Source organism: Centropristis striata, chromosome 5, assembly GCF_030273125.1.
Source record: "Centropristis striata isolate RG_2023a ecotype Rhode Island chromosome 5, C.striata_1.0, whole genome shotgun sequence".
NCBI lineage: Eukaryota > Metazoa > Chordata > Actinopteri > Perciformes > Serranidae > Centropristis > Centropristis striata.
In genome coordinates, this window is record NC_081521.1 from 29,840,483 (window position 1) to 29,867,842 (window position 27,360).

A 27,360-nucleotide genomic window follows, 5' to 3' on the forward strand; every position below is an offset into this window, starting at 1 on the left:
TTATTATTTAACACTAATGCAGTTTATGGAACATTTAAACAATAAGAAAAGCTTATCTAACATACATTATTATAAACATTAATGTGGTGATCAGTCCCGCATATAAGGCCAATTTGCTGTCCACATTTGTTTTCTCTTGTCCGTCTGTGCTTCTTCATTTTTAGTCTGTCATGTGAATCTTTCTTGGTGCTATGTTGTGTGGCTATAAACTATTGTAACCCTAATAAAATTATATTTAAAAACAACAATAAAGACGCAACGCGTCATAGTTTGAAGACCACGCCCACCGGAAGAGAAAACTGCGTTCCACAAATGCAACTCAGAGCTGAAAAGCCAACAAAAATACTGGTAGCTAGCTAAAAACTTTAGATTAAAGCATGTCAAACGATTAGAGGAAAAGGTAGCTGCATAACTTTCAGAATTATCCATATTTCACCACAACACAAGTTAAATACAGTCAAATTGATTTAGCTTGATTTAGAGAAATTTGGTTTGACTTGTTATGACTTAGTGACAAAACGCGCTGCTCATAGCTTATAGGCTATGTCTGTATCCACTTTTATCCTCTGAAAAAACAGTTTTTTTGGTTGTCAGCTTGTAAAAACATAGTCATGAGTAATTTACCCTGTTTTTTGTTGTTGTTGCTAGCAGACGGAATTAGCAAGGAGGCTTCTTCATTCAGTACAAAGTCAATGGAGAGCGATGGATTGTTTCCTGTCCGGTGGGGGCGGGGCTGAAATGTAGCGCAAATTACTATCAACCAACACCTGCTGTAGGATTTATACAGTAGAGTGAACATGGATTCTTAAAAAAGTCCCCTAAAGACGGAAAAATGGATTACTGCAGGAAAACAAACAAGGAAACTGAGCGATGGGACCTCACAAGCAACGGATTTGGATTGTGCCACTTCATATTAGGTACATAACACAACTCTTTCTAACATTAATATCTTATTTATTCATGTAGGCTAGTATACTTTTATTTTGGACCTAGCGTCATTCCTGATCACTTCATACATAGCTTCAACTAGGCGTTCAATCTTTTGGGAGTGATTCACATGTTATTAAACTTTCACTGTTTATCATTAAGTTATATGTTTATGTTTTTGTTTTTGTTTATGTTTATGGTGGTGCCTTTCGAGGTTTATCAGAATAATAATGATGACTTTGTCGAAGATACAGGCTAGATAATGCTACATACAAGTTAACGTCACGGAATCCCGAGTCATACTATCAAAGCTCACATTAACTAGGCTACCAATATAAATGATCGTGTTATGTTACCAATTAATACTTTAAAAAAATAATGAATTAATTTCCAAGTAATTCAATTTAATTGGGCCGATACGTTTTGCAATAAATTGAGTGGGATTGTTTTGCTGGCATTTGACTTTTTATGTTTTATATCCTGCTATACTTTAGAATTACTTGTTCATTATCAATATGAAGTTTTAAAACAGTTTTCGCTGCAGCTTCTTAATAGCCCTAATTTACGTGTAGCTTTGCTGTAGTTCAACTTCTTCCAATGTGAAGTAATTAGTAGTAGTAGTAGTAGCTTCCACAACACCGAGGCTGGTGGAAGTATAAGGCAACAAACGGTGGAAGTATCCCAAGCAGGCAATCAAGTGCAATCATTGTAATTCTAGTCCTGCACACATCTGTTGACATTTCCTTTTACTTTATTGTTTACTTGTTCTTTTGTTCAGTTGCCAATAGGCGTATGCATTTTACATAAATGAACCCCGACCCCAGCCCTGTGCAGTGTTCAGCCTGCATGTCCTTACAGAGAGCCGGGTGACCTTCCACTGAGTCGCTCCCTCCGCGGGTTTCCACCGCGCATGTTTGTGCGTGGCTCATCATGTGATGTAATACGGTTACACATCGATTTAATTGTAAGGGCAGCAGCATGCTCGAGTAAGTGGCGGTTTGCATATGGATTTTTTTATGATTATAAAAGAAGGGAGAACAAAATACATCTGTTTCCATTCGGAGGTTTATCCGATTTCAGCACCGGAGCTGTCCGAAACTGACGGATGCTGCCGCGTGAAGCGATGATGCTGAGCTCGAGCTGCTGAAATTCTCTCTCTCTCTCTCTCTCTCTCTCTCTCTCTCTCTCTCTCTCTTCTCTCTCTCTCCCTTTTTCTCTCCCTCCTCGCTCCTCTCCTCCACACGCACAAAACGCTCTGTCATGGCGTCTTCCAACCATGTTACCCCCACCAACTGTAGCTGGTGGCCCATCTCAGCCATGGACGAAGACGGCAAAATCACAGACGGGGAGGAGTGCGAGGAACCGACGGCAGAGCTCAAACCCTTCAATAAAGACAGGCTCGTTTTGTACCACTGGACGCAGTCTTTCACCTCCCAAAAGGTAAAAAAAAAAAAAAAAGGAGCAGAGCTTGAAAATGGAGGTGGCTCCACATCTCTTTGCATGATGCTCCAGCGTGCAGCTCCCTCTGCTTGTTTGTTTGTTATGATCGAAACATGTTTTTCTGTGCATGTTTATCGCTGCACATGCGTCCGGAATATGAATATTATCCTGCAGCTGGGCAGATCTCCCGTTTGAGACGTTTAGAAAGGCGCTGCAGCATGGGGCTCATTTCCTCGACATATAGCTGGATTGGTGGTCAATATTCTGTTTATTTACCACTGCATAAACCCCCCTCATATCTCACCAGCTTCCAGCTGTTTAACGCCATATTGAATCTATTTTAGCTGGTAAATGTGGCTACAATCTATGTGCTCTGACACATGACATCCTAAATAATTGATTAAAATGATGTGCAAAACAAACCAAAGGCCATCTTCCCCCCTTCTGCAGCTGAATCATACCATATGTTGTTATTTTAATGCCCTCTTTAAGCCTAGCATTGGTTAGCAAACACTACCTTTCCTTTTAAATGAGAGATAAAATAATTTAAAACTCTGAAAGCAGACACGATTTATTCACAGTAATAACCAGTATGAAGCTACAAGAAGGCGTTTTACACTTATGTATGATACTTCAAACACAGCATGTATATTAAAGGGGCACTCCACCAATTTTACACATAAAGTTCACTTTACTAGACTAGATGGAGTGCCACTCTGCCTGTGTAAACATATCATGTTTCACATCCTCTGTGTCCCTAGAGGAGCTTTGACAGGTCTGAGAGAATAACCACTGTGATGTCACAGTGATGTCACAAGGGTTACCTCCACGCAGGGTTTGAGACTTAAAATATTCAAAACTGAAGTTTCAAACTGGCGATGCAGTGCCTGAAGACATGGGGTGAATACTGTGTTGTGAGGGTTACTTTTAAAATGTATCCCACTGCAGATTATTGCTCTAACATGTAATCTGTAACATATTCCTTGAGATTACTCAAATTAAGTAACATATTCTAAATACTTCTAATTACTTTTGCAGTACTTTGTATTTGCAGTCTTTATATTTCCAAAAACACATTCCTTACAGGGTCCTGGCTCAGCGTCTCCTCTGCAGTTGTCTTGTGACAGCTACACTGCACAAATTGTTGCAATTTAGAGCAAATAAAACAAAATAAACTAGAAGAGCACTCAGAGAGCGCACCGCGAAGACCACGCACTATCTCACAATGCTGATGAAGGTGAAAAATAAATCGGTATCTGTCCTGCGATTTTTTTCTGCTCCAAAATGTAACGGGTTAGCCTTGCCTATACTTTAGCCTTCAACCTTCGGCCTTTAGTTTTTTCCGTAATCTTGCTGACACATAGACATACCAACCGGACCAAAGTCATAAGGTCCTTCGCAGTGGAAAGTAATCCCTTCAAGTAATCTGCTCTTATTCAGGATATCACCACTTTAAAGTTCAACAGAATGCAGTTACTTATATTTTATATTGTGAATATGTAATTCCGTTACTTGTATACCATTACTCCACCCCACTCGATTTTGGGCTTCCTCTTCTTGATTGTCTGAACATCCCAATTCCTAAGATTTATCTCGAGGAACAAGGAGGATTGCCGGAGAATATAAGGGAGGATACACCTGTGTGGAAGTGTTTGGAATTTGGATTTTTTAATCTAAAATTTAGACAAAATAATAAGTTATTATCAATCTAGCAAGTAATTAATTAAATATAATTGCAAACAGAGACACCTGAGATGTAAAAGAGGTGTGATAATAGACAGATGATGCAGCTGAGTCACATGTAACATTTGATTGACGGCTCTTTGAAATCACGCCTCCAGAGCAAAGATGTCTGCTTATTTGGTTTTCACGACTTTGGGAGTGATTGCCGTCCTGTCATTGTTCCAGCTGCTCATCCTCAAAGTGGAGCAAGAGAACGGGGCAACCATTCTTTTTTAAGTTCAGTGGATCGGCGTCGTGTAACTGTGACATCATGACACTTCATATACTGTGTGACGCAACACAGCAGTTTATTTAGGGCCATTATAAGTATCCCAAAAAGGTCAGGAAAAAGAAAGGGCAGCTTGTGTGAATTGCCGGTGTACAAAGAAAAGTCACAGTGCACCAAAGTGCAGAGTAAAATGCAGAAGTGCTGGGACTGCGTATTGATGAGTACCGGCCCGCTTTCAGCAGTTACTGTCCATTTCCCGAGACTAACTAGCATCCACTACAGCAGACGCAAATAGAACCAGAAACTGTTGTGATTTTACGTCGTGAGCCACTACAAGCATGTTTATTTCCATCACAGTTTATTTGTTTCGTCCATGCCCATTAAAATTTCCCCAAATTTTTATCTGTAATTTCATCTACAGCATTTGTTTCACGCTGTCCTCAATTGCTGGAGTACCCCTTTTATAAAAAAGTGGACATTCACTGTAATGAAATGAAAGCCGGTGCTTCACCTTCATCTGTGCCTTTAGTGTACAGATTATACTCTCATAATTTATATACTGTATGTGATTTAATATGTGAGCTTTAGAGCTGAAACAATTAGTTGATTAATTGCTTAGTTAGTTGACTATTCTTTTAAATAACTGATTCATTTTTGAGTATTTTTTAAGCAAAAATACCAAACTTTCTCTTGTTCCATCATTTCAAAAGAAAGTCTTTGCTTGATTGAATTCACATGAGAAAAAACAGAATATCTTCTGGTGTGAAGCACTTTGATGAAACCCCCTTGGGTTTTTGAAAAGTGGTATTGGCATTTTTTACATTTTACTGACAAAAAGATGATTCGATGAATCAAAACATAGTAAAAGACAGAGCAATGCTGTTGTGGAATTCCTTCAGTGTTTATTGTTCAGGTTCAGGTTTTTTTTACTGGGAGCCAAGTTAGCTGTAGAGCTCAAATAAACAGACCCAGTGATTAAAAGTTGTCAAATAAAAACGGAGTAAAACAGTTTCACCTTAAAAATCCTTAAAGTTTCTCTGGAGCTGTTCAGCACATCAGAAGAGGGGCTGCTAACTGAGTTGCTGCTAACCTTTACTCAGCTTGTTCCTTTGATAATTTAAGATTCAGACTTCTTCTTAAAAACGTCCAAAATCTAAAACTTGGCTTCAAACTGAATAAAAAGGCAATTTATGACAGCTACTGGCAGACAACCAGGACACTGACGCATATACAAAAGGGATAAGACGCCACTGACAGACGACAGACACGGAACGTGTCCTTGAATACAATTTTAAAAAGCCATTTGGGATAACGTAAGTACACAACTCAATAAATATAAAAATATATATCTAATGAGTTTATTATATTTTAATGTAGAAATGCTTACTGTTATACTTTTAAATAATGAAAAAATAATCCTTAGCCCTTATGAGTTTTAATCTGCTTTTTATCTTTTGTTACATACCACACTATAGGATTTGTTATATATATTCTTGTCATGAGAAATGGTTCAGTGCATGCACCATCATCACTGCATATTGCTCTAAAACAGCCACAGCGCTCTCTCTCTCTATGTCTCCCTCAGTGTCTATGAACTGAAGGATGGTGCTGCTGTGTATTCCTCTCCAACAACCTTGAGTCGATGCTTAGTCTCATGTTGGTACGTCACTTTTAAGGCTCCAATGTTGGCTCACAGCCACTGAAGTCTGAGCTTCTGATTGTGGCGGTTTGTTACTCAGCAGAGGGTAAACACCAGGCTCACTGTCATTATTATCGCTTCAATCCTTGAGCCGGAGTAGCTGAAGTGACTTCACCATCATGTGTGACTGTGCTGTCAATGAGCAGAGTATTGGGCATGCATTTATGCTGCACTGAATTCTTGATTATAATTATCACAATGTGTGTGATATTTGTTGTTATGCAAGCTGATGCATGTTTTACATGGTATTTTGTGGATGTCTTTTATGAGATTAGGAGGCCAAGCTAGGTTGCCTACTCCACCGGAACTGAAGTGAGTGGGCCTTAAAGGGATAGTTTGGATTAAGTAGGTTAAAAAAGAGGAGATCGTATCAGTGGGGTTTAACAAATGTGGAGTAAAATCTGGTCTGCACTTACCAATAAGGTCACTAGGTGGCACACACTGTCAGCCCAGACAAAACGTAGCAAAATGGTTATTTAAACGTAAACAGTGCGTTACATAATTGCTTTTTTAATAGGTTTCATCAAAACTTTTATCAAAACAACTACAACAAAGTATACATTTTAAAGTATTAAGGTTTATATAGACATTGGTGCTGACTGGGTAACACATCTGACACATCCACGAAATGAGAGAAAACGTACTTTGAGGACCATTGCAAACTGTTCCACTGTTTTCTACCGTTGAGAGGAAACATGTCCTTCAACCCAAAAAAAATGTAGACCTACATCTCAGCTCCAGTAACGCTGCACATGCACTCTACCCGAACGATATGATGCCATTTGAACCTGTGACATCTCCTCTTTTAGTCTCCTTGGTTTGAATCTATTGAAGCAGAGTTGTATGAGATACTTACCCTTACACTCTCAGAAATAATGTGCTGAATTTGTACCTTTTAAGAGGTACATCTTGTCCCCTCGACATTGGTGCGGGAATATACTATGTGTGAAAAAATGCTAATCATTGGACAAACTAATTTTGTGTACTTTTTTGAGGGCCAAAAAGGTACATAAAGTATATGTTCCTAAGCCAATTTCAAGGGCAGCTGTATCTTAAAGGGTTTTGCCCCAGTGACAAGCAGTTGAACCCCTAAAGGTACAAATGTGTTTTACCTGGAGTTGATGGTGGTCGGCATGCACCTGGTTTGGAAAAGCAGGCCGGAGTACTGGCACAGAAGCTAAGCTATTTACTTAGCTTCTGTGCAGGTACTCCTGTCTGCTTCTCCATACTGGGATTGTGCTGAATGCCATATACTGTAGGCAGTGCTCAGGTGGGTTGGTACTGGTGCGAAATTCCATCACTTCTGCATTTTACTCATTGGCGTACTGGGAATTTCTCTTGTGTTCCTGCAATTCTTACAAGCTGCCGGTACTCTTTTCTGCCCTCTCTACATCAGACTCTCTAAGGGTATAATGGCCTTAAATAATTATAATTTATTAATATCATGATTCCACAGTTACATAACTCAATGGAGGATGAGCAGCTAAAATTTTAAAAACAACAGCGCAAGTACAGCAGAGTTGGCGAATGAAAACCGCCTTTAAGTTTGTTTGCGGAGTTGTATTTCTGTCAACCTTTTATAACTGTGGTCACAGTGATGATGACATGATGGGTGCTGAAGGGGCTATTGGTGCATTCAGGTGCATCTCATAAATCGTAAATACAGGAGAATACATATTCAAAAGAAATGCAGAATGCCCTAGAGCCTCACTGCTTCATATTCCATTATAAACCTACCCCAACCCCACTGACTGTAGGCAATACTATGGATAAGTACCTTATACAACCCTGCTTAAAAAATCTGAATTCCCCTTTCATGTAACACAAATGTCTGCTACGTGATTGGTCGAAGTATCTCTGCAGCACACTGAAAGATAGGGTTATATTTAGTCAATCTTGTGTGGCTTGACAACATTTCTGTAAAAAGACAACCTATAGTTAACACTTTGGCAATGAGACACTCAGCAAGTGATGATAACAAAGGAGTCACACAGAATGACAAACCTGTGAAGACAATATCGTCATCAGACTTTCAGGCGGATTATTTACAAGTCTTTGTATGCCTCAGCAAGTTCCTGAGCAAAGAGGGAAGCAGAGCCACGGAATATCTCCTGCACGACTCTGTCTCTATCCTGCTCTGTGTTTAAAATGCTTCGCGACTAACTGCCTCTGTGACCGTGCTCCCATGGCCTGAAGTGGGCCATACAGCATAATTATCCTCCTCTCATGAGTGATGTATCGTGAGCACGACAGACATGATAAAGATAGAGACGGATGGAACTCGATACCTAGGGGGGAACAGCACAGATTACAGATCAATACAGAAATGGGAACCTCAAAGCCTGAAGGTTAGAGATTTACAGCTTCAATACACCTTCTGTAACACTTCTGTCTGTGTCGAGGGCACTGTAGAGAGGGACGTATCTTAGTTTGAATACACTAATGCATTAACAATCAGAGTTTTTTAGATCTTTTACTTAAAAGAGCAGTGGATAGGATTTAGGGGGATCTATTGACAGACGTGGAATATAATATTCACAACTGTATTTTCATCAGTGTTTAATCACCTGAAACTAAGTATCGTGTTTTTGTTGGCTAGGAAATGAGCCCTTCATATCTACGTATGTGGTTCCTCTTCCACGGAGTCTGCCATGTTGCAATGCCAAGTTTCTACAGTATCCCAGATGGGACAAACCAAACACTGGCTCGAGAGAAAGCCTTGCATTTTTGTGTTACGAATGAGAGAAAAGAGGGCAGTGTTGATCAAGGCCCTGCAGTCATCCTTTTTAATTAAAATATAATAAATAACCCCATAAACATACACAACCTTGTACTTCTAGCTTTGTGGGGACCATTATTGACACAATGCATTCCCTAAGCCCTTACCTGAATGTCCTTACTCTATTAGTGAAAAAACTTCTAGTTCTCTCTATGTTAGAAATACAAGAAGAGTACAAATGGTAGTAAGGTGACCAGAAATTTGAAACAATTTGAATTAATCCTGTAATACCAAATCCTGCCCTGTTTGTTTAGAAAATCAACAATATGACTTTATACAAAAGATAATATGAACAAGCTAAAATTAACATTAGTGTGCTGTGAGACTGGACTGAGGAGACCTGACTCAGTGACACAGAAGGCTAATTATAAAAGAACAAAAACAAAAAAACCCCTGCTGAACAGAACATGTTGTGTATTATGGAGCGCTGCCAAATTTTCTTAAATGATTAATAACATAACAGAGACGCAACTAGCTGTAATTATTTAAAATGAAGACAATTTTATTTCATCTTTGTTAATCCCAAAGCAGTAATGTGTAAGCAGCATTTTGCTGTTGAGTTGGTAGTTGGTAGTGTGGGAGACGTTTGTACTTGTACCACCAGCCACCTTCAGTGGTTGCCAAAATTATGTAATGTAATAGCATAAGTCGTAGCAAAATGACTTAATGTCTGCTTGTGAGAAATTAAAAATACATTTGTTCTCTGTGTCCTCATGTCGCATAACTGTCTGTTTCCTGTTGATAAGGGAAACTCAGTGATTGTTTCAATTAAACTCATAGTGCGACACCTTTGCAGTTCTTTAACGAAATGAAAATAAGTCCTACAGATATATCTGCAGAGACGTTTGTGTAGCAGCAGCTGTGGGCCCTCATAGTATCAGCTGGTAGATGTGTTCAAGCCTGAACTTGACTGACTTACTGACTGTGGCAAGTAAACACTTTGCCTTTTTATTTGTGTTTTCAGCCTTGTTTTTGGGTCCATTTCCTCTGCTGTACAGAGAGTGTAATCTACATTATTTCCCTCCGGAATGTAGTGGAGTAGAAGTATGACGCAAAAATAAAAATAGAAATGCCCAAGCAAAGTACAAGCACCTCAACATTAGGGTTGGGTGATGTCGACCAAATTAGAATATGACAAAGTCAGTGGAACATCTCGATGGACGATGATATCATCAGCAAAAGTAATCCAAACTACTCAAATCATATGAGCACAGAATCCCCTAAGGGGCTATAAAATCCACCATTAAGAATAAAAGGATTGGTCTGACATATTAATGATTTTGCCTATAATGAGTCCACTACATTGACTGTAGAAAAAAGGGCTTTCTTAAAAGTTTGAATTAGTTTAAATGAGTTCTCTTCGACTTTTGTTGTTCGTACCTCCATTTGTACTTCCAAAATCAGTCTGTGCATTAAATAAATCAGAATTGTTACTGTTACTGTGGCAATATTTTATCAATTCATGGCTGCCAAGTATCGATATTTTGGGTCCATGTGTGTCAGGATATCGTGTCGGGAAGTTGTCGAAATAACGATGTTAGGGATTTTTTGTATTTCATTCAAAAAAATTCAAAACAGTGAAGCTTAAAGTTGAGGAAAGTTCGAGAAAATGCTGCAGTTGTTGTCGTCCATACATGTTTGATATTAGTTAAGTTCAGTTTGACTGAATACTTTGTTGGTCAGTCTGTGGGTTTGACTCTCATTGTGGAGAAATAAGAAGACTGAAGTGAGATGATTAGACTGAGAATTTTCTCTTATTTGACAAAACAATTCTTGTTTGGATTTTATGTCATGGACACAAAATGCAGTTAAACAGTTAAATCGCAATATATTGTATCTCAATACTCACCATATCACAAAATGCTTAAAATCGCAATAATCATATCATCATATCATCATATCTTGACTCAAGTATCGGGATAAAATCGTGTCATAGGGCCTCTGCTGATTACCACCTTTACTGTCAGCCATTGCATTGTTTATCGGCCCAACCCTAATCAAAATTCTACTGAAGTACAGTACGTCTAATTACTTAAACATAGTGGTAACATGCAGATTAAGTTACTGTGTATTGTCCTTTGAGAGGAGTTTATTTTGTGCCCCCCCGAGCGGCTGAACTAGTCAGCATCATTACTAAGATGTGACTAACATTATTGTTATATAACAAACTCCTGAAGCAACAGTCACTTGTGTTATTGAGGGCTTCACACAGGGACACCTCAGCAGTGTAAGACCGAGACCTGAAACACTTGGCAGTTTTATAGAGATTTAGTGTGCAACAAAGCTGATGGAGATGTAAAGCTATATTTTTGCTTGTTTGACTTTACAGCTGCATTCATAGATTTGTTCCTGCTGTCCAAACCAGCGGTTCAGCTGTAATTACTGTGCTTGTGTTACTAAATCATTCACTGTTATTTCATTACACCATGTCTGGCCTTGTCCGGCAAAACTCCCATTTGGTCGTTCCTCCGAAGCGGCCAAATGTAGCACTTTATAGCCCAAGTGTCATCTACTTTCATTAATCTTATTCTCACTAATAGCTCTCAGAGGACCTTGGCTTATCCTTCATCCCACTAGTAATGGATCCTGAAGGTTTTTTGCTCAAATGTACAGGCTGTGAGGAAGCTCATTATTATATTCAGAGCACACAAACAGTTCAGATAAGCGTATTTATTCTATACAACACAAACATAATAACTTTTTATGTCTACAGCTAAAGCTAATAGCTACTCTGCTTAGCTTTGTTATTACTGCAGTAACTCTTTTCAGCAACAGAAAAACAAAAACATTTTTTGTTTTTTGTTTTTTTGTTTTACTTGCGATAAAATGGATCATCAATCTCCTTATTTTTGTGTTTCACCACATCTTTAAAGCATCAAAATGCCCCCTTGTGCATATTATGTAGTACAGTTATTAATTCATTACATAATATGATGTCTTTTAAGTGTTTCTTTCCTCTCCTCAGTTATATTATTCGCTTTGACACCCCGGAATAAAAAGGCAGGCAGTGCCACCCACACTAACTTAATGCTTTTCATCTTTCCTGCTCATTAACTGTGCATTCTTGTGATTGCAGGTACGTCTAGTGATTAATGAGAAAGGTCTGGTCTGCGAGGAGAGGGATGTGAGCTTGCCGCTGCAGGAGCACAAGGAGCCCTGGTTCATGAGGCTGAACCTGGGTGAGGAGGTGCCCGTCTTCCTCCACGGCGACACCATCATCAGTGACTACAACCAGATTATAGATTACCTGGAGAAAAGCTTTGTGGGAGGTATGATGCAGTTCATTCATCAAACGTTGCTGCTTCTCTTTGTTCTCCAAGCTTTGATTTTAACAGAATGAGTTAAGATGGATTAACCTGCTCTGGGTTTCTGGGACAACGAGTGAAGGCAGGTCTGTCAAGCTTTGGATTTGTCTACATGCTGAAGCTGTGTGCCTGCTAGTAAGAGTAATACTCAGCATTTAAAGCTTTTTTTTTTTTTTGTCTTTTCAAAACCAACCCAACCTTCAGTATTAATCAAGCAGCAACCTCAGGGCCTGAAAAGTGAAGTGAGAAGTGCCTTAAAGCTGCATTCTTTTTACTGGCCAGCAGGGGGCGACTCCACTGGTTGCAAAAAGAAGTCTGTTTGTATGCCAGTCAATAGGAAAATGACCCTACTTCTCACTTGATTTATTACATCAGTAAACAATCTCATAATGAGTATAAGATCTCAATCGTTAGTTTAAAGTTTTCTTCAAGACAGCGTGATTTTCATTTTGTAAATTATGGTCCAATTTAGAGTAAAATATGATAAAGCAGGGTATGATTTAGGATGGGGCTACCATATGATTGACAGGTCGCTATCACAGCATGACCCTTTCACTATGTGTCTTCAGTTTATCAAATGTCTTTGTCAGTGTTTGCTTGGATGAAAAGACACTCTAAGGAGTCAGCTGTGCATTTTGAATAATGATTGTCCTAACTAGCCTCATTGCGGCTCTCAATCTGTTCTGCGCATGTTGGTTGATGCAAAATAATGATGATAAGTCAGTGTCTGAACTCTAAATTTATTGCTGATTGTTATTTAGTGTCTATTATTTAAAGTGATGTAAATGACTGAAGAAAGGAGTGATTCTGACCCTTATCTTAAGAGCCTTTGATTTTGTTATATTAAAAGTGACACATGCTGTTTAAAAGTATGTGAGCCAAGTGACCAAACAGGGTTAAATTAGAAATTTTTCAGGTCAGTTTGTGGCCTAGAGGTTAGAATTTGGGCTTGTAAAGAGGGTTGTAAAAACGATGAGTTAAATGCAGAGGTTGAATTTCCCCATTGTCGAACTAATAAGAGAATCTTAATCTTAATCTTAATAAGACTCTGATCTTACATTTACCCATTTTAAATTTATAATACAAACTTTACGCTGCAATACAAAAGCGATGCTGTTTCTTTATTTCATGTCCCTGTACATGGAGCATTAGCTGGTGTGAATGCAGCTGTGTTTTTGCTTGAGACATGCAGCTTTAGCTTCAGTCTTTGAGTACGATATCATGTATATAGCCGTCAATTGCATATTTAATACCCGTTTTTAAAACAAGCCAGCTGTAAACATTATAAAACTCAGATGGAGACAGCATTTTCAACCAACCCATCTAACATGAGCTTAATTAGATAAAGCTACTGCTGATAAAATCAGCCAGCAACATCATGCCAGGTGGCAAAATCAATGGTTTCTGGCTGAGAATGAGAAACTGCTTCACTGTGAGAAAACACTGAAGACAGCAAAGCATTTTTTTTGCCCCAGTTTGTCCTAACAGGTCATGTTTTACTGATGCATTTGTGAAATAAACATTCATTAATTTACTACAAACCAGTTGACACACATTTTCTCTGTGTTTTTGGGGCAGTCGCCTGCTCTGCCCTGTTGCTAACAGTGAATATCAGGCTGCATCCTCCCAGTTTGTGAAGCTGGAGTAGCAAAGACAATTTGAAGCCGTCACTTCGAGGCCATCTGTCGTCTTTGTGTGACAGTGTGTGTCAGTGTGTGCTGTGCTGTGAAAGTCGTCGCAACAATGTCTTTGCAGCAATGTCACCGAGATGAACTCATATGATTAGATTAGATGAAATTGGAGCGATCTCTGGGGGGAAATGTGTGCTAAATGAGAGACGGATACACACAAAATATAAATGCAACACTTTTGTTTTTCTCCCATTTGTAATGACTTGAAATAAAAGATCTAAGACTTTTAATGTACACAAAAGGCTTATTTCTCTGAATTTGAATCCACCCACCAGATAGGTGTAGCATATCAAGATGCTGATAAACAGGCTGATTATTATACAGGGCTTGTCACAATTAAAGGCTACTCTAAATTGTTTTATCACAAAATACCACAGATGTCACAAGTTTTGAGGGAGTGTGTTGTTGGCATGCTGACTGCAGGAATGTCCACCAGAGCTGTTGCCTGTAAAATGAATGTTCATTTCATGACCGTAAGCGGTTTCCATTCGACATTTAACTGCAGACTTCACACTCCAAAAGAAAAACACCTTCCCGTCCCAATCCAGTGACAGTATAACAAAGAAATTCCTGTCCTGTCCCAATCCTGGAAGAATAACATCTGTCTTGTTCCTGTGTTAAGACCTAAAAGGGCTTCATTAAAGATCACAAAAACATTAATGACAATAAATAAATAACTCTCATTCTTTTGGAGGGTTGGAGTCTCTGACCTAAAAATGTCTCTGATGTAAAAACGTACTTATTGTTATTATGACTCCCATCCCGCTTGCTCCCATTGACTTTTGGTGAAGACAACCACCAAAAGCGGGTCCTTGGCTTGTTTCTTAAAATGCTCCCCTCCGATGAGGTCACTGATGAATCCTGACAAAAAAAATGCATGTCTGTAACCCTAGTCATTGGAAATCTATTAGTCTGCATGCTTAATGAATTTGTTTTCAAATTAAAACATTTCACATTTTACAATGGCCTTTCATTGCCACCACCCCAAGTGTGAAATAATCATGTTAAATCAGCATCTTTAAGACTCAAGATTCAAGATTGCCTTTATTGTCATTGTATTAAAAATATACAAAGAAATTTACACGTGCTTCTCATATATAAGGTGCTTAAAAAATACATTCAGACTCACGCACATGTAATAAACAGTCTAAAAGATAATAAATAGTTTAAAGGTAAAAGATAAAGTGGCAATGGATGTAAATAATTTGTTATTGTCCATTTAGGATGCATATTGCTATGGAAAAGAAACTGTTCTTTAGTCTGTTTGTCCATGATTTGTGTGACCTGTAGCGTTTTCCTTAAGGCTGAGGGGCAAACAGGTGGTGGCCCGGGTGGCTACAGTCTCTGATGATGGCTGCAGCTCTGCCCAGGTAGCGTCCTTTATATACTACACCTGTCAGGTAGATGTATCATCTTTAACAAATGTATGCACAAAACTTGAGATAAATATGTCTTTATTGTCAGGGTTTCCCTCTGCAAGCCCCTAGGCCCACTGGGACTAAGCATCAGGGATTTAAAAAAATATATTTTTAAGATGTTTTTAAACTACAGCCACAGTAGGGCAGCTTGGTTAGAAACACAGATATAATGAGAGCTGTTGGTTAAAATATGAACTCACTGTCAGAAACAGCTGAGATCCGAGTCTGAGATTACTTGTATTTACATGCAGGTTTCCAACTTTCACAACCTAACATTGCCTAGAAACCTTAGCTAGCTAGCCAAACTCTCAGTAGCTGAGACTCTGTGATGCTCATGGGATTTTGTTCAGTGAAGGAGAAAATGTAATGACTTAACAAGCAATTATTACTAAAACACTGCGTCCAACATATGAATATGTAAAGATGCGTCCATATGTGAAATGTGCGTTCTGAAGCAGTGACTCAGATTTAGGCTCAGCAGCCATAAATGTCACGCACTGTCTATGCAGCTCCAAGAGTAAGCAAACGTTAAGATGCATACATTGAATCCTGCTATCTCTGTGGGTGGTGTGTCCTATAGATTCATCAGCTGAGACCTAATGCTGTTATGTAATGTTCTGGGAGCCTCAAACCAGTAAAGGCCTGAGGGATGCCGGCCAGTAATGGGAGAACTCCCTTGTCTTAGTTTAGTTTGTGGTCAGTCGTTGGGAGCAGCGATGCTTGAGAGCTTTGCAGAAGATGTGGTTCAGTGCTCGCTCAGTAATAAAAGGCTGGGAGGCAGAGACTGACCCTGGTGTTTGATGTCTTGTTCTCATTCAGACTCATTCTAGCTGTTTTAATAGTGATTGTAATAGTAATTACATTCAAGTTAGTTTGAAGTCGTACTAGAATCTGCAACAATCAGATGTAAGGTAACTCTTCAGTTAAGGTGTATTTGTTTTGTTTGTTTGTTGAATGCACCACATGTTTTAATACCAGACCTTAAGCCGGACATGCTTTTAGCCGGAAGTCGATGATCTGCTGGATAAGACTTAAAGACATGCTTTTTCTCTGCGTGTAAATCCCTAATGAATGCTGGCAACGTGGGCTGCAGCTGGAAAGTGCAGATGTCTCAGAAAAGAGACTCTTTTAGCCGCACAGAGCTGCGTTGTGCCAACTCCGACTACTTTACAGTGTTGTTGAGATGCAGCAGAGGGCTCTCGCTGTGTGAAAACTGTTTGTCGACTCGCAATCAAACAATCAGAAGCTACTATATTCTGTAATGTGCCTCACTGTCACCGGCTTGCTCTTCAAATGGCTCAAAGTTGCTGATGTAATATTTCCACCACATGCTGCAGCAGACCACCTAGAGGACCACTGCATGGTGTGCCCAGGTCAGCATGCAGGTCCTGGGACTGATTAGTCAGCTTTCTGGAGCTCTGCCAGGTGCAGCTCCACCCCTCCGCAAGCGTCTCTGTTGGCCTGAACATGCTCAAACAGCCGACAGGGTATCTATCTGCTGTCAGCTATGCCGTCCCTGAGTTTGGCTGGCTGTGACCCTGCACAGAGATAAAAGCTCACTCTGCTCTGCTAACCTGTTTCATCCTTTATACTGAGTCTCAGCAGCAGGTCATTAAGTTGAACAGCATCCCTCCCAGCCATGCAGTCTGTAGCCAGCACAGGAACTAGGACAGCAAATTATAAAACACTTTTTAAAGGAGCAGTTCAACAGGACCATTAACAACACTATTCAGCTATTTCACAGGCTCAGTAGTACTCCTTATTAAAAATAATCTAATGTTTAAAACAGTGACCATTATGTCATTTTTGCTTAGGAGCACTAATTTGGGCAATGTTCCTCTGGGTCATATTAGAGGGGAGAAACAAACAACCTATGTGGTCGTCCAAATTAAAGATTTGTTGGTTGTTTAATCCAAACAAAAACCAAAGTGTAAATATGCCAATTCACAGTTTACAGCATTATTTATTGGTTCTGAGCAGGAGCAACCAGTCGAGGCTGCATGGAGTTAACATGCCTAATCAAGACATAGTCTTGCACAAGCCCCCTGTGAAATTATAAAGTTTCGCTACTTTTCTCTATGGATTCTACAAATAATATATGTGTTCATTGGATAGCTTTGAGGGAATTTTGTTCTATTTTCACAGAGCCAGGCTAAGTGTTCCCTACTCTGTCAAGTCATTATGGTATGCTAAACTAACCACCTGTTTTGGATTTGATGGCTCTAATCAGTTATTATTAGCCTTATTATTAGAGGGGGGCTGCTCCACCTACTGTGTGTGCAGAAGGTCACAGATTTGTGAGGTATAGGTGCAAAACTATGTGGCTGGTTAAGAAACTAGGTGGTTATGTTTAGGAGATAAAACATTACATGGTTAAGTAAAAATAGATTATTGTTTAGATTAAACACCTTGCTGAAGGTACACAAGTCAGGACAGTTTACAAAGTTATGAAGCATTTCACACTTTAAGTTTGATGCAGGATGTGAACCCTGGTCTCCCTGGTTGAAGTCCAGACCTGTCCAACACACCAACCTTCCTCCATGAGTGGACTCTGTTGCTCCTTATAGCATGTTATTAAATAGGCTGATAACAGCCTTCTGGACCTACTAGAAGGTGCAGCAGGCTGATAACACCCATTCAATCATGTGATAACATTTGAACTGGCTGCTGGCTGTAGCCTTATACTTAAAGAATCAATTCTACTAATAAAGATTATTAGTGATGAGGATTTCTACTTAGCCTGTGAAAACAGTTGTGTCATTTCTTCTCTGGTTCTGGAGTCCGACAAAATAATCCCTAGTGATGTGGTCAGTGTTATCCAAGCTGAATGTCAAGGACTACACATTTTTACATTGACTTTACCAGGCAGGGGTGGTCTGACAAAGTTGCATTATGTGAAGTGTAAAATTCAGGGATTTTGGAGCTTGAACCACAAAGACTTAATCTGTATCTATATCTCTGGGCAATTTTTGGATCTGTCTCTTATGAGTCTCACAACTTGACAGAGGTGCAATACTTTAACAGAGAGATACTAAATAAGCGAGGTATTAGAAAATAGAACAGCAGGTCAGTGGGGGATTGTTTGGCCTAATTAACACGTGTGTCTTATGTGACTTCAAGCAATGAACATATTGTTTTTGATCACCTGGATTGTGCTTGATTGGGTTAAACAATATTTTTTAACTTGAACCTTTTTTCTTTTATACTTAACATAAATTCTCAGATGCTTGTTAGTCTCCAGCAGATGTTTTTTCTTCTCTTCAGATTGCTTCATTATTGTTTAAATGCCAGGCTTTGTGAAACGAGCCCGCTGGTGTGTTGCAGAGAGCGAGGGGTGTCATCTGTTACCAGGCTACCACACTGTGTGTTTATCTGACAGCTGAAGCGGGAAGAAATGTGTTGCATTAGGGGGATGTAAGAACAAGCTTAATAACAGTTGCTTAGAAACCTCAGGTGTTCTGGTAAGTTCATGAAAATATACCAGGAATAATACAAGAGTGCAACATTGCTCACGATGGTTTGTTTACATTGTTTACATGTTTTTTTCTGTCTGTGTTTGACCAGAGCTACATTAAAATATTTTCTCTGTGTTGCTATTGTCACGTCGGTGTCTCGCCCGCAGACACGGTAGCTCAGCTGGTTCCTGATGCAGATTCGCCTCTCCACGACCGTGTTCAGCAGTACCGTCAGCTACTGGACGGGCTGCCCATGGACGCTTACACACACGGCTGCATCCTCCATCCAGAGCTCACCACCGACTCTATGATCCCAAAGTACGCCACCGCAGAAATACGTAGTAAGTGAAGCCAGCTCACGGCATGATTGTTTATAAATCTGCATTACTTACAAGAAGAACAGGGCAGAAGTTTTGTATATTTACTGTATAAATATATGTTACAAAGTGCACTCACCATACACTTGATTAGCTAGCAAGGTATACCTAATAAAGTGGCGGTTTTATCGCAAAGTGAGTTTGCATAAGCAACATAAATACTGTATAACAACAGGAGTACCTTTTTAAAAAAAATCAAAGCTCCATAAAGTGCACATTTAAATAAAAAAATATCTTAAATAAAAGCCGCAGCTTGCCTCGAGCAAGGATCACAGTGCAAATTTGAACTATATCGATATATGCGATATGGTCTAATTCTATATCACATTTAAAAATATAACAATATATCTTTCATATCGATATATCGCCCAGCCCTATTCAAGGTTGGCCGTGTTGTGCGTTCAGAGATGGTCTACTGCATGCCTTGGTTGTAACAAGTTATTTGAGTTACTGTTGAACCAGTCTGCCCATTCTCTGTAAACCCTAGAGATGATTGTGTGTGAAAATCCCAGTAGATCAGCAGTTTCTGGAATATTCAGCCAGTCTAGCACCAACAACCATGTCACGTTCAAAGTCACCTAAATCCCCCTTTTTTTTTTACCCATTTTGATGCTCGATTTGCTTCAGCAGGTCGTCTTCACCATGTCTTACATGCCTTTATGCATTGAGTTGCTGCCTTGTGAACAGGTGTACATAATAAAGTGGCCGGGGAACAAGCTAAACAAGCTAAGCTAATGATATGACATAAAATAAATAAAAAGACTAAAGAGGGAGAGTAAAATCAGAGTAAACTGGCTGATTAGATAAGAGCCTGTTTTAAACACTCATCACATGGATGCTTGGTCAGGACCTGACATTACTTTTAATGCATGAAAAGACCTACTGGCGGGCAGTTGGACTTTTTGGGCATTTTTCCCTTGCAGAGGCTGTAGTAGACCTAATTTTAAGGCTACAGAGAACATATTGATATCATATGAAACTAGACGATCTAAGGAATTAATTGGTATTATGTCTGGAAAGGTGTGACAGATCCAGATATTTAGCCTGTTGGATATGTTGGATGTGTCGTTGAGCATGTGATGCATCGGTGAGCAACTTGTCTCACATCTTTGAGCAGTTTTTACACAGGAACGAGTGCCGAGCCAGCATTAATTTAATTTTGATCTGTGTTTTTGTCGCGGAGCTCCAGAACTGTCGGCATACAAAAAACAGGTCTAAAAGTGTGGACAAGTGATAAAACTGGTAACTGGTAACAGATAAAAGGTCTCTGATTGATAGTCTCAAAATTTGTACAGCAAGGCCACAAAGAGCCACAAAGAGCCTCAAAGCTTGATCAGCTTTCAATTTAAATATATATATATATATATATATATATATATATGTATATAAAATAAAATCTCTTAGACAATACAGAGTCCATCCTGCCCAAACCATTGTTCCTAAAAAGCCCCACAGTATAAAGACGAATGATTGTTTGACTCTGACCTCTCAGTGTGAAAAACAGCCAGAGACAGACTTGACTACAAATTCTAGCAACTGAATCCCTTCAAGTGTATCACACAATAAAGGCACGCAGTGTTCCCACATTCACCTCGTATTGTGCAGCGATGCATCTTGATTTAATGTGACAGTGTGTTCTGCTGCATTTCACAACACATGTTCACACACGTTTAATATTCCCAGTGTGTGTCTACAGGTGTGTGTGGTGTGTTATTAATAGATTTTATTCTTATCACTTAAAGTAACTGTTTATTGACAAAGACAGACCGTGATAACCAGTGATGGAATGTAACTAAATATATTTTCTCAAATTAACATGCAAATGTAAATTAATATCAATAGCTTTCAGTGTTTTGAGCTAATTTTTCTGAACATTTACAAGCTCTGGAGATGAATGAACTCCAACTTTGGGACCAGCTGATCTCCCAAAAGAAAAACATTATGAATGAAAAACTATTTGTCTTCCTTTAGAGCATTTATGTACACAGCGCGATTAGCAAACTGTGTCAAAACCCTGAATGCAGCACATTGCAGTGATACCAGGTTGACACAAGCTAACTGCCTCTGCAGTGATCTTTGCATCAGGTAATTGGCCTCGGCATGCAAATCAAATCAAATGAGCTGAACTAGACGAAAAACTCTGTAGCAGAATTAATTATCCAGCAAAACTCTGGTCGATCTGCGTTAAAATCATCCTGATGGAGTATTTAATGGAAAGCAGCATCAGTGATGTTCATGTGTGATTATCCACTTAAGTTTGAGTCACATTAAATCATTTTTCACTCTAGTGTAAAAAGTTGAGTCAGAGTTAAATTAAATAAACGCTGTGTTGTATTATTATGTTGCAGAATGAAGGTATAATATTGACATCATGTAATGTAATGTAAGAAGAGAAGAACACAGAATGTCACATGGACATATCCACCATCCTCCAACATTTTGGGCTTTTTCTAGTAATTATGCAGTTTGTACTTGAACCACATGAGTGTCTCCGCCCTAAAGGAACCATGAAGGGAGCACAGATAAGAATAAGCTCTCTGGACAATCGGATAACTCCCTGCAAGGATTAAACACACTCATACCAAAAGTGTGACAGGAATACTGTGTGTGTGTCCTGTGTGTGTGTGTGTGTGTGTGTGTGTGTAGGACACCTGGCGAATGCTGCGACGGAGCTGATGAAGTTGGACCACGAGGAGCCTCAGCTGACAGAACCGTACCTGTCCAAGCAGAAGAAGCTCATGGTGAGCTTTATGTGATAAAAAATGCATTCATTTATTATTTGTCATATTTGGTGTGTATGAGGGAGACATTTCCATTAATTTAAAGTAAATAATTAAGTCAGTTTAATGGGATTTAAGGGTAAAAGTAATGGATTAATATTGACATGTAATAATCATATTATATAAAAAATATTACTATAAGTTATATAAAAAATATAATATGAAATCCTCTCTTGGCCTATACTTTAAGGGTGCTCATATTTGAAATCGGGTTAAAATTCTTGCTTCTTAATAAATTAAAGTCCATTCATTCATTCATTCATTCATTCATTCATTCATTCATTCATTCATTTATTCATTCATTCATTCATTCATTCATTCATTCTACATTTGGGACTAACCCATGAGAAAATAGCATCTTACTTTAAAAAATATAGCTAATTTTAAGTAGTCGTGTTTCAGTTAAGGAGTACCTGTAATATAATTTAAAAATATATATATTTAACTTGTTTTTTTGGTTTTGTTTTTTAACTTTGGTTTTATTTATTTTTTATCTTTTCGTTATTTTAAGTTTAAACTTTTAGTCACTATTTTTGGTGCACATTGTGTATTATTGTCTTTTTTTGCATCTTTTAATTCTTTGATCATGTTTACCTGTATTGAGGCAGATCCTCCGTCAACTGGAAATTACTGTTTAAATATAAAAACTGACTTGACTTAATTAAACCCCCTAACATTTAAGTCCATTATTTTGCCCAAACCCGGTTTAAATCCCTTAAATATTATTCATTTACACCTGAAAATATTTCAGACCCATGAGCTGTGTGCAGGAACCCAAAAATATAATTAAAGAGATCATATTCTGGCAGTTCAAGTCTGTAGCTGATAGAAATTTCATCATGAGTAGGTTTCAGCAGTTTTTCTGTCATTACACAACTAAAGAGCTGGAAAAAAGGAAAGAGACTCGCTGCAGCATGAAAATCCTGCAACACTGTACCTTTGACCTAAATACAGCTCACAATCCCAGGAGAAGATTTCCAGGCACGCTGGTTTGGTTTGCATCTGTTACAAAGGCATATTCTACCATTTTAGATTTGGCTAATAAAGAGAAAAATATGATGAAACAATGTCAGGTTTATGCGACAGAGATGAGTCTGGGTCATGGCATTATGTTTTTTTATTCACACTAGTGGTGTAGTGACGTCATTGTGGTTCAGACTAAAATATCTCAGCAACTGTAGGATGGATTGACATAAAATGTTGAACAAATATGTGTCCCAGAGGAAGAATCATGATCATGCTGGTGACCTAATGACTTATTCTCTAGTGCCTGTATGATGTCAACACCTTGGGTGCGTTCAGTCCCAACAAAACGTAGCCAAATGTTTATTCAAAAGGAAACTTGTTACACAAGTGCACTGCCTTATTTATACATCAAAGACCACACATAACATAAAATAAATAACAAAATAACATCTGACTCACCCACCAAATGAAAGAAAACTTGCCTGAAAGCTGGTTTCAACCAAAAAGCTGTAGTTAAAGTGCTCACCATTTCGAGTTTCGTGCCCCTGATTTGTTTGGGTTCTATCCCCTGATCAATGGGCTTGGGCTGCTACACAGGACATGTCTTGCCTAGAAATGGACTGGAATTCATGATCAGGTCCTAAGCAACCATTTCAATGCTCTCTGGCTTTTTCTGTACTTTCTCTAAAAGTCTCCAGAGTTCCCTTTTTGTGGAGTTAAAATAACAGGCAGTGGTGGAAAACAAGTGATAATACAAACAAAAAAAAATACTAAAATATGGAAGGAGTCTTTCAGGTCATTTGTCTTAATATAACATGATGGTGTCTTCTTAATATGTAGATTTGGTCCAACACAACAGCTTTTTAAAAAGGAGCAAACATATAGCTTCAAAGAGCTGGTTTTGGGTCTGTACTTAGTCTTGTTTATTTCTTCTTGCCTGTAACAGACACGTTATTTTCAACATTTTGTAATCAACATGGGAACACTTTGCTTCACTTTGCTTGCAAGAACTGGGGTCTTTTCCATTTTTTTGTGTTTATTAACATTTTAATAGAGAAGTACAAATCAGCTGCCACCTTTCTTAAAGCACTTTATCACCATGATTTTAGTTTATGATGATCGGAATCCCTGGTGATGCAGTCTGGTTTGCCTCTTGTGATTTAAAGTAATTTTCAAATCCTTTTTTTAAATGACTGTCAGGCAAAAATCTTGGACCACGATAATGTGAACTACCTGAAGAAAATTCTGGGGGAGTTAGCCATGGTTCTAGATCAGGTGGAGGCCGAGCTGGAGAAAAGAAAACTAGAGTATCAAGGTATGTCCAAATCATTATAGCCTCCCATCATAATGGCACAAAAACATATTCCATATATATTTATACAAACCATGTATTTCTTTTCATTCCCTTCAGGTCAAAAATGTGAGTTGTGGCTATGTGGACCTGAATTTACGCTAGCTGACGTCTGCCTCGGAGCCTTGTTGCACAGGCTCAAGTTCTTGGGACTTTCTAAGAAATACTGGGAGGACGGCAGCCGGGCCAACCTGCAGTCCTTTTTTGTGCGTGTGCAAAAACGCTACGCTTTCCGTAAGGTCTTGGGCGACATCCACACGACCCTCCTGTCGGCAGTCCTACCCAACGCCTTCCGGATGGTAAAAAAGAAGCCACCGTCCTTCTTCGGCGCCTCTTTTCTCATGGGCTCGCTGGGAGGGATGGGCTACTTTGCCTACTGGTATTTAAAAAAGAAATACATGTAGTGAATGCCCTCTTGTTGTGTTAAATGTCTGTGTATTTGTGTGATGTTTCAACTTTTCTGTAATGTTTTATGACTGCAGGAAAACATAATGAATCTATATAGAGAACACTATTACTTACCTGGGTGAACAAAGAATATTAAAACATTCCATAATAAGAAATTCTTGACAGCACATTTTCTGGTGATCAAGGCCTTCATCGAGTTTAATTACTGGCAACTTGCAGCCGGCAAGTCCTTGTTTAACTTTTGTTGGAGGCATGCATCAGGTCTTCATATACTGAAAAACTTAACAGAAGAAACCCAGACAAAATGTTAAACACAGTAACACCAACAGGGGTTTACTGACCTTCGCATGCCACTATTATACTCATTACTCATACCTGCTCTTCACTCCTCCATCAGGCTGAGGTTTAATCAGTAAAAACCGCAGGAAAATGTTACAAATATTTTCTGATAAGTGCTGTGCTGCCAGAAACTGCCAGAAGATGATGAAAAGGATAGAGGCAACGTTCAAGGGAATGCTTCCACATTTTCGGAAATCGTTTTTTTTACTTTCTCGTAGAGACTTAACCATTTAGATCGATACCACTCTCACGTCTGTCTGTTAAATATAAAGCTACAGCCAGGCGACGGTTAGCTTAGCTTAGCTTAGAATTAAGACTGGAAACGAAGGCAAACAGCGAGCCCTCTGACAAATATCAACCCAACAATGTTTGAAAACCCAAAAGGTTGTTTAACAAGACTTGCTGCTATTCTGGAAGTCTGTTTCAGATCATCTTTGTATGCTTAATATGAAGTTTAGCATGAAGATAGCATGGAAACAGAGGCAAAAAGATCAACTCAGCAATGTTTGAAAAACCCAGAAAGTTGTTTCAGAACAAAATTTGGTCTTGTCAAAGTATCATGTCTGTATGCTAAATATGAAGCTACAGCCAGGAGACATTAACTTAGCTAAGCATAAAGAGTGGAAACAGAGGGAAAATGCTAGCTTTCTGGACAAAAATCAACTCAGTACTATGTACATTATTATTATTATTAGAATTTTAAAGAAAAATATAAATATCAGAAATATACATAAATATGTAGAATTATAACTGATAATATTTTTGTGTGTATATTGTACATACTGAACAGGGAGATACTGGCTACTGTCTTTGTTTGGATTAGCAAAATAAGGTGCAACTTGGCAATTTATCAAGTTAATTTTTTTATTGTGCAGCAAACTTTCTTCCAACCATACGGTTAGAAGAGTTTTTGATGTTTCAGGCAATGTATTGGTACATTAAGTGTTGTTAAAGATTACTTGATATACAGTGCTATCAGGAATTACATTTTTTCCCACATCAAATCAATCACTCAGTGCACCATAAGGACTAAGTTAAAACAGGATTTTATACATTTTTTTGCAAATGTATTAAAAAAAAAAAAACTGAAACATAACATTGACATAAGTGCTCAGACTCAGTTTAGCTAAATATTTCAGTTTTAAAGGTTCCCCAGAGATCGGTGACCTTCATCATTCTTACATGGAGGACGTTTTGAACAACCAGGACACCTGAGCTACACTTCAAACAGTCTGACTGCTTATGTCGACACAATACTTCAGTTTTTTCGCTTTATAATAAATCTAAAAGCCTTGTTTTCTGTGACATTATAGGGTATTTTTCCCCTGTCATCATTGGATATTCAGTGTAGATTGATGTAGCATAAAATGTGAGAAAATTAAGGGTTCTGTATGCACTGTATATGTTTTAAGAAACAGCAGATGCTTGCAAGAAATTCAAATATTTGGAGGGCAACTTTTTACACTGCTGTCTAAAAAAAGGGGGGCATTTAATTCAATTAATAATTATTTTTTTAAATTAATTTAAGTATGTAAAAATAGTAATTGGTTAAATCATTTATTTTATTAATTTAACTACTCTATACACTGTTACTATTATCACTGCATTTATATGCAGCATTGCTGTTTAAACTTTTGACAGTAGAAAACAAATAACAAATAAATATTGAAGGAATGATGATTTGAAGTAAGATTAGGATACTGAACTAAAGTGGGGTTTTTAAAAAAAATACTCGGGGCTATTTTTGCCCCTCAATCACAATTTTTTGAGTAATATTTGCCCTTCGCCCCTGTTGATTGTTCACACTAAATGATATAACATAACGGGCACCAATTGTGGGCAGCAGTTTCCCTGTTTCCAGTCTTAATGCAAAGCTGAACTAAAAAGCTGCTGCATCAAATTTCAATCAGACAGGCCTGAGTAGTATGAATCTCCTCACTTAACTCTGCAGAGAACATGAATAAATGCATTCCTTAAAATGTCAAACTATTCCTTGAACTAACTGTACACTGTACACACAATAACACACAGAGACACACTCAGAGTCAGTTTATTTAGAGCACCACAGATCACACTGCACACACTGGTCCACTGTCACTCTCTTTGTCGCTGAGCAGGAGTTCAGACGTTACAAAAACTTTGGGTGTTTGAAAAGTTACACTTTGGCTGAACTGGTAGTTAAAATTGTAAATTCTGCATCTAATTAGTGTTGCATTAGGTTTAGGATGTACATTTCATTGCATGGGTTCTTTCTTATTGTGTAAGCGTTTTCGTGATGGATGGACACTGCCCAGAGGCAGAATTTATAATCACTACCACCATAGAAACCATGAGATTTCTAAATGCTCTCTTGCTAATTGTAACCTTTGAAGCACCTGCACAGTACAGTGTGTTGGAGACGGTCCCTCAGCAATACTGAGCAAAGAGAATAAACTACTGCTGTTTGTTTGTCGCTGAATCCTCCTGACAGATGC

At 38.6% G+C, this 27,360-nt stretch overlaps 1 protein-coding gene across 2 annotated transcripts; it reads left to right on the plus strand.

The window, feature by feature from the left end:
- The first annotated feature begins 360 nt into the window (after positions 1-360).
- gdap1l1 (ganglioside induced differentiation associated protein 1-like 1) lies at positions 361-26,715 on the plus strand. 2 transcript variants are annotated; one of them, XM_059332863.1, is made up of 6 exons: positions 361-917; positions 11,873-12,065; positions 18,833-19,006; positions 21,689-21,783; positions 23,989-24,103; positions 24,200-26,715. In XM_059332863.1, the coding sequence occupies exons 2-6, from the start codon at positions 11,960-11,962 to the stop codon at positions 24,541-24,543; spliced, it is 834 nt and encodes a 277-aa protein (XP_059188846.1). In that variant the 5' UTR covers positions 361-917; positions 11,873-11,959; the 3' UTR covers positions 24,544-26,715. The 2 variants fall into 2 exon arrangements, with proteins under 2 accessions (XP_059188846.1, XP_059188845.1); XM_059332862.1 differs by lacking the exon at positions 361-917 and adding an exon at positions 2,128-2,367.
- Positions 26,716-27,360: the final 645 nt, after the last annotated feature.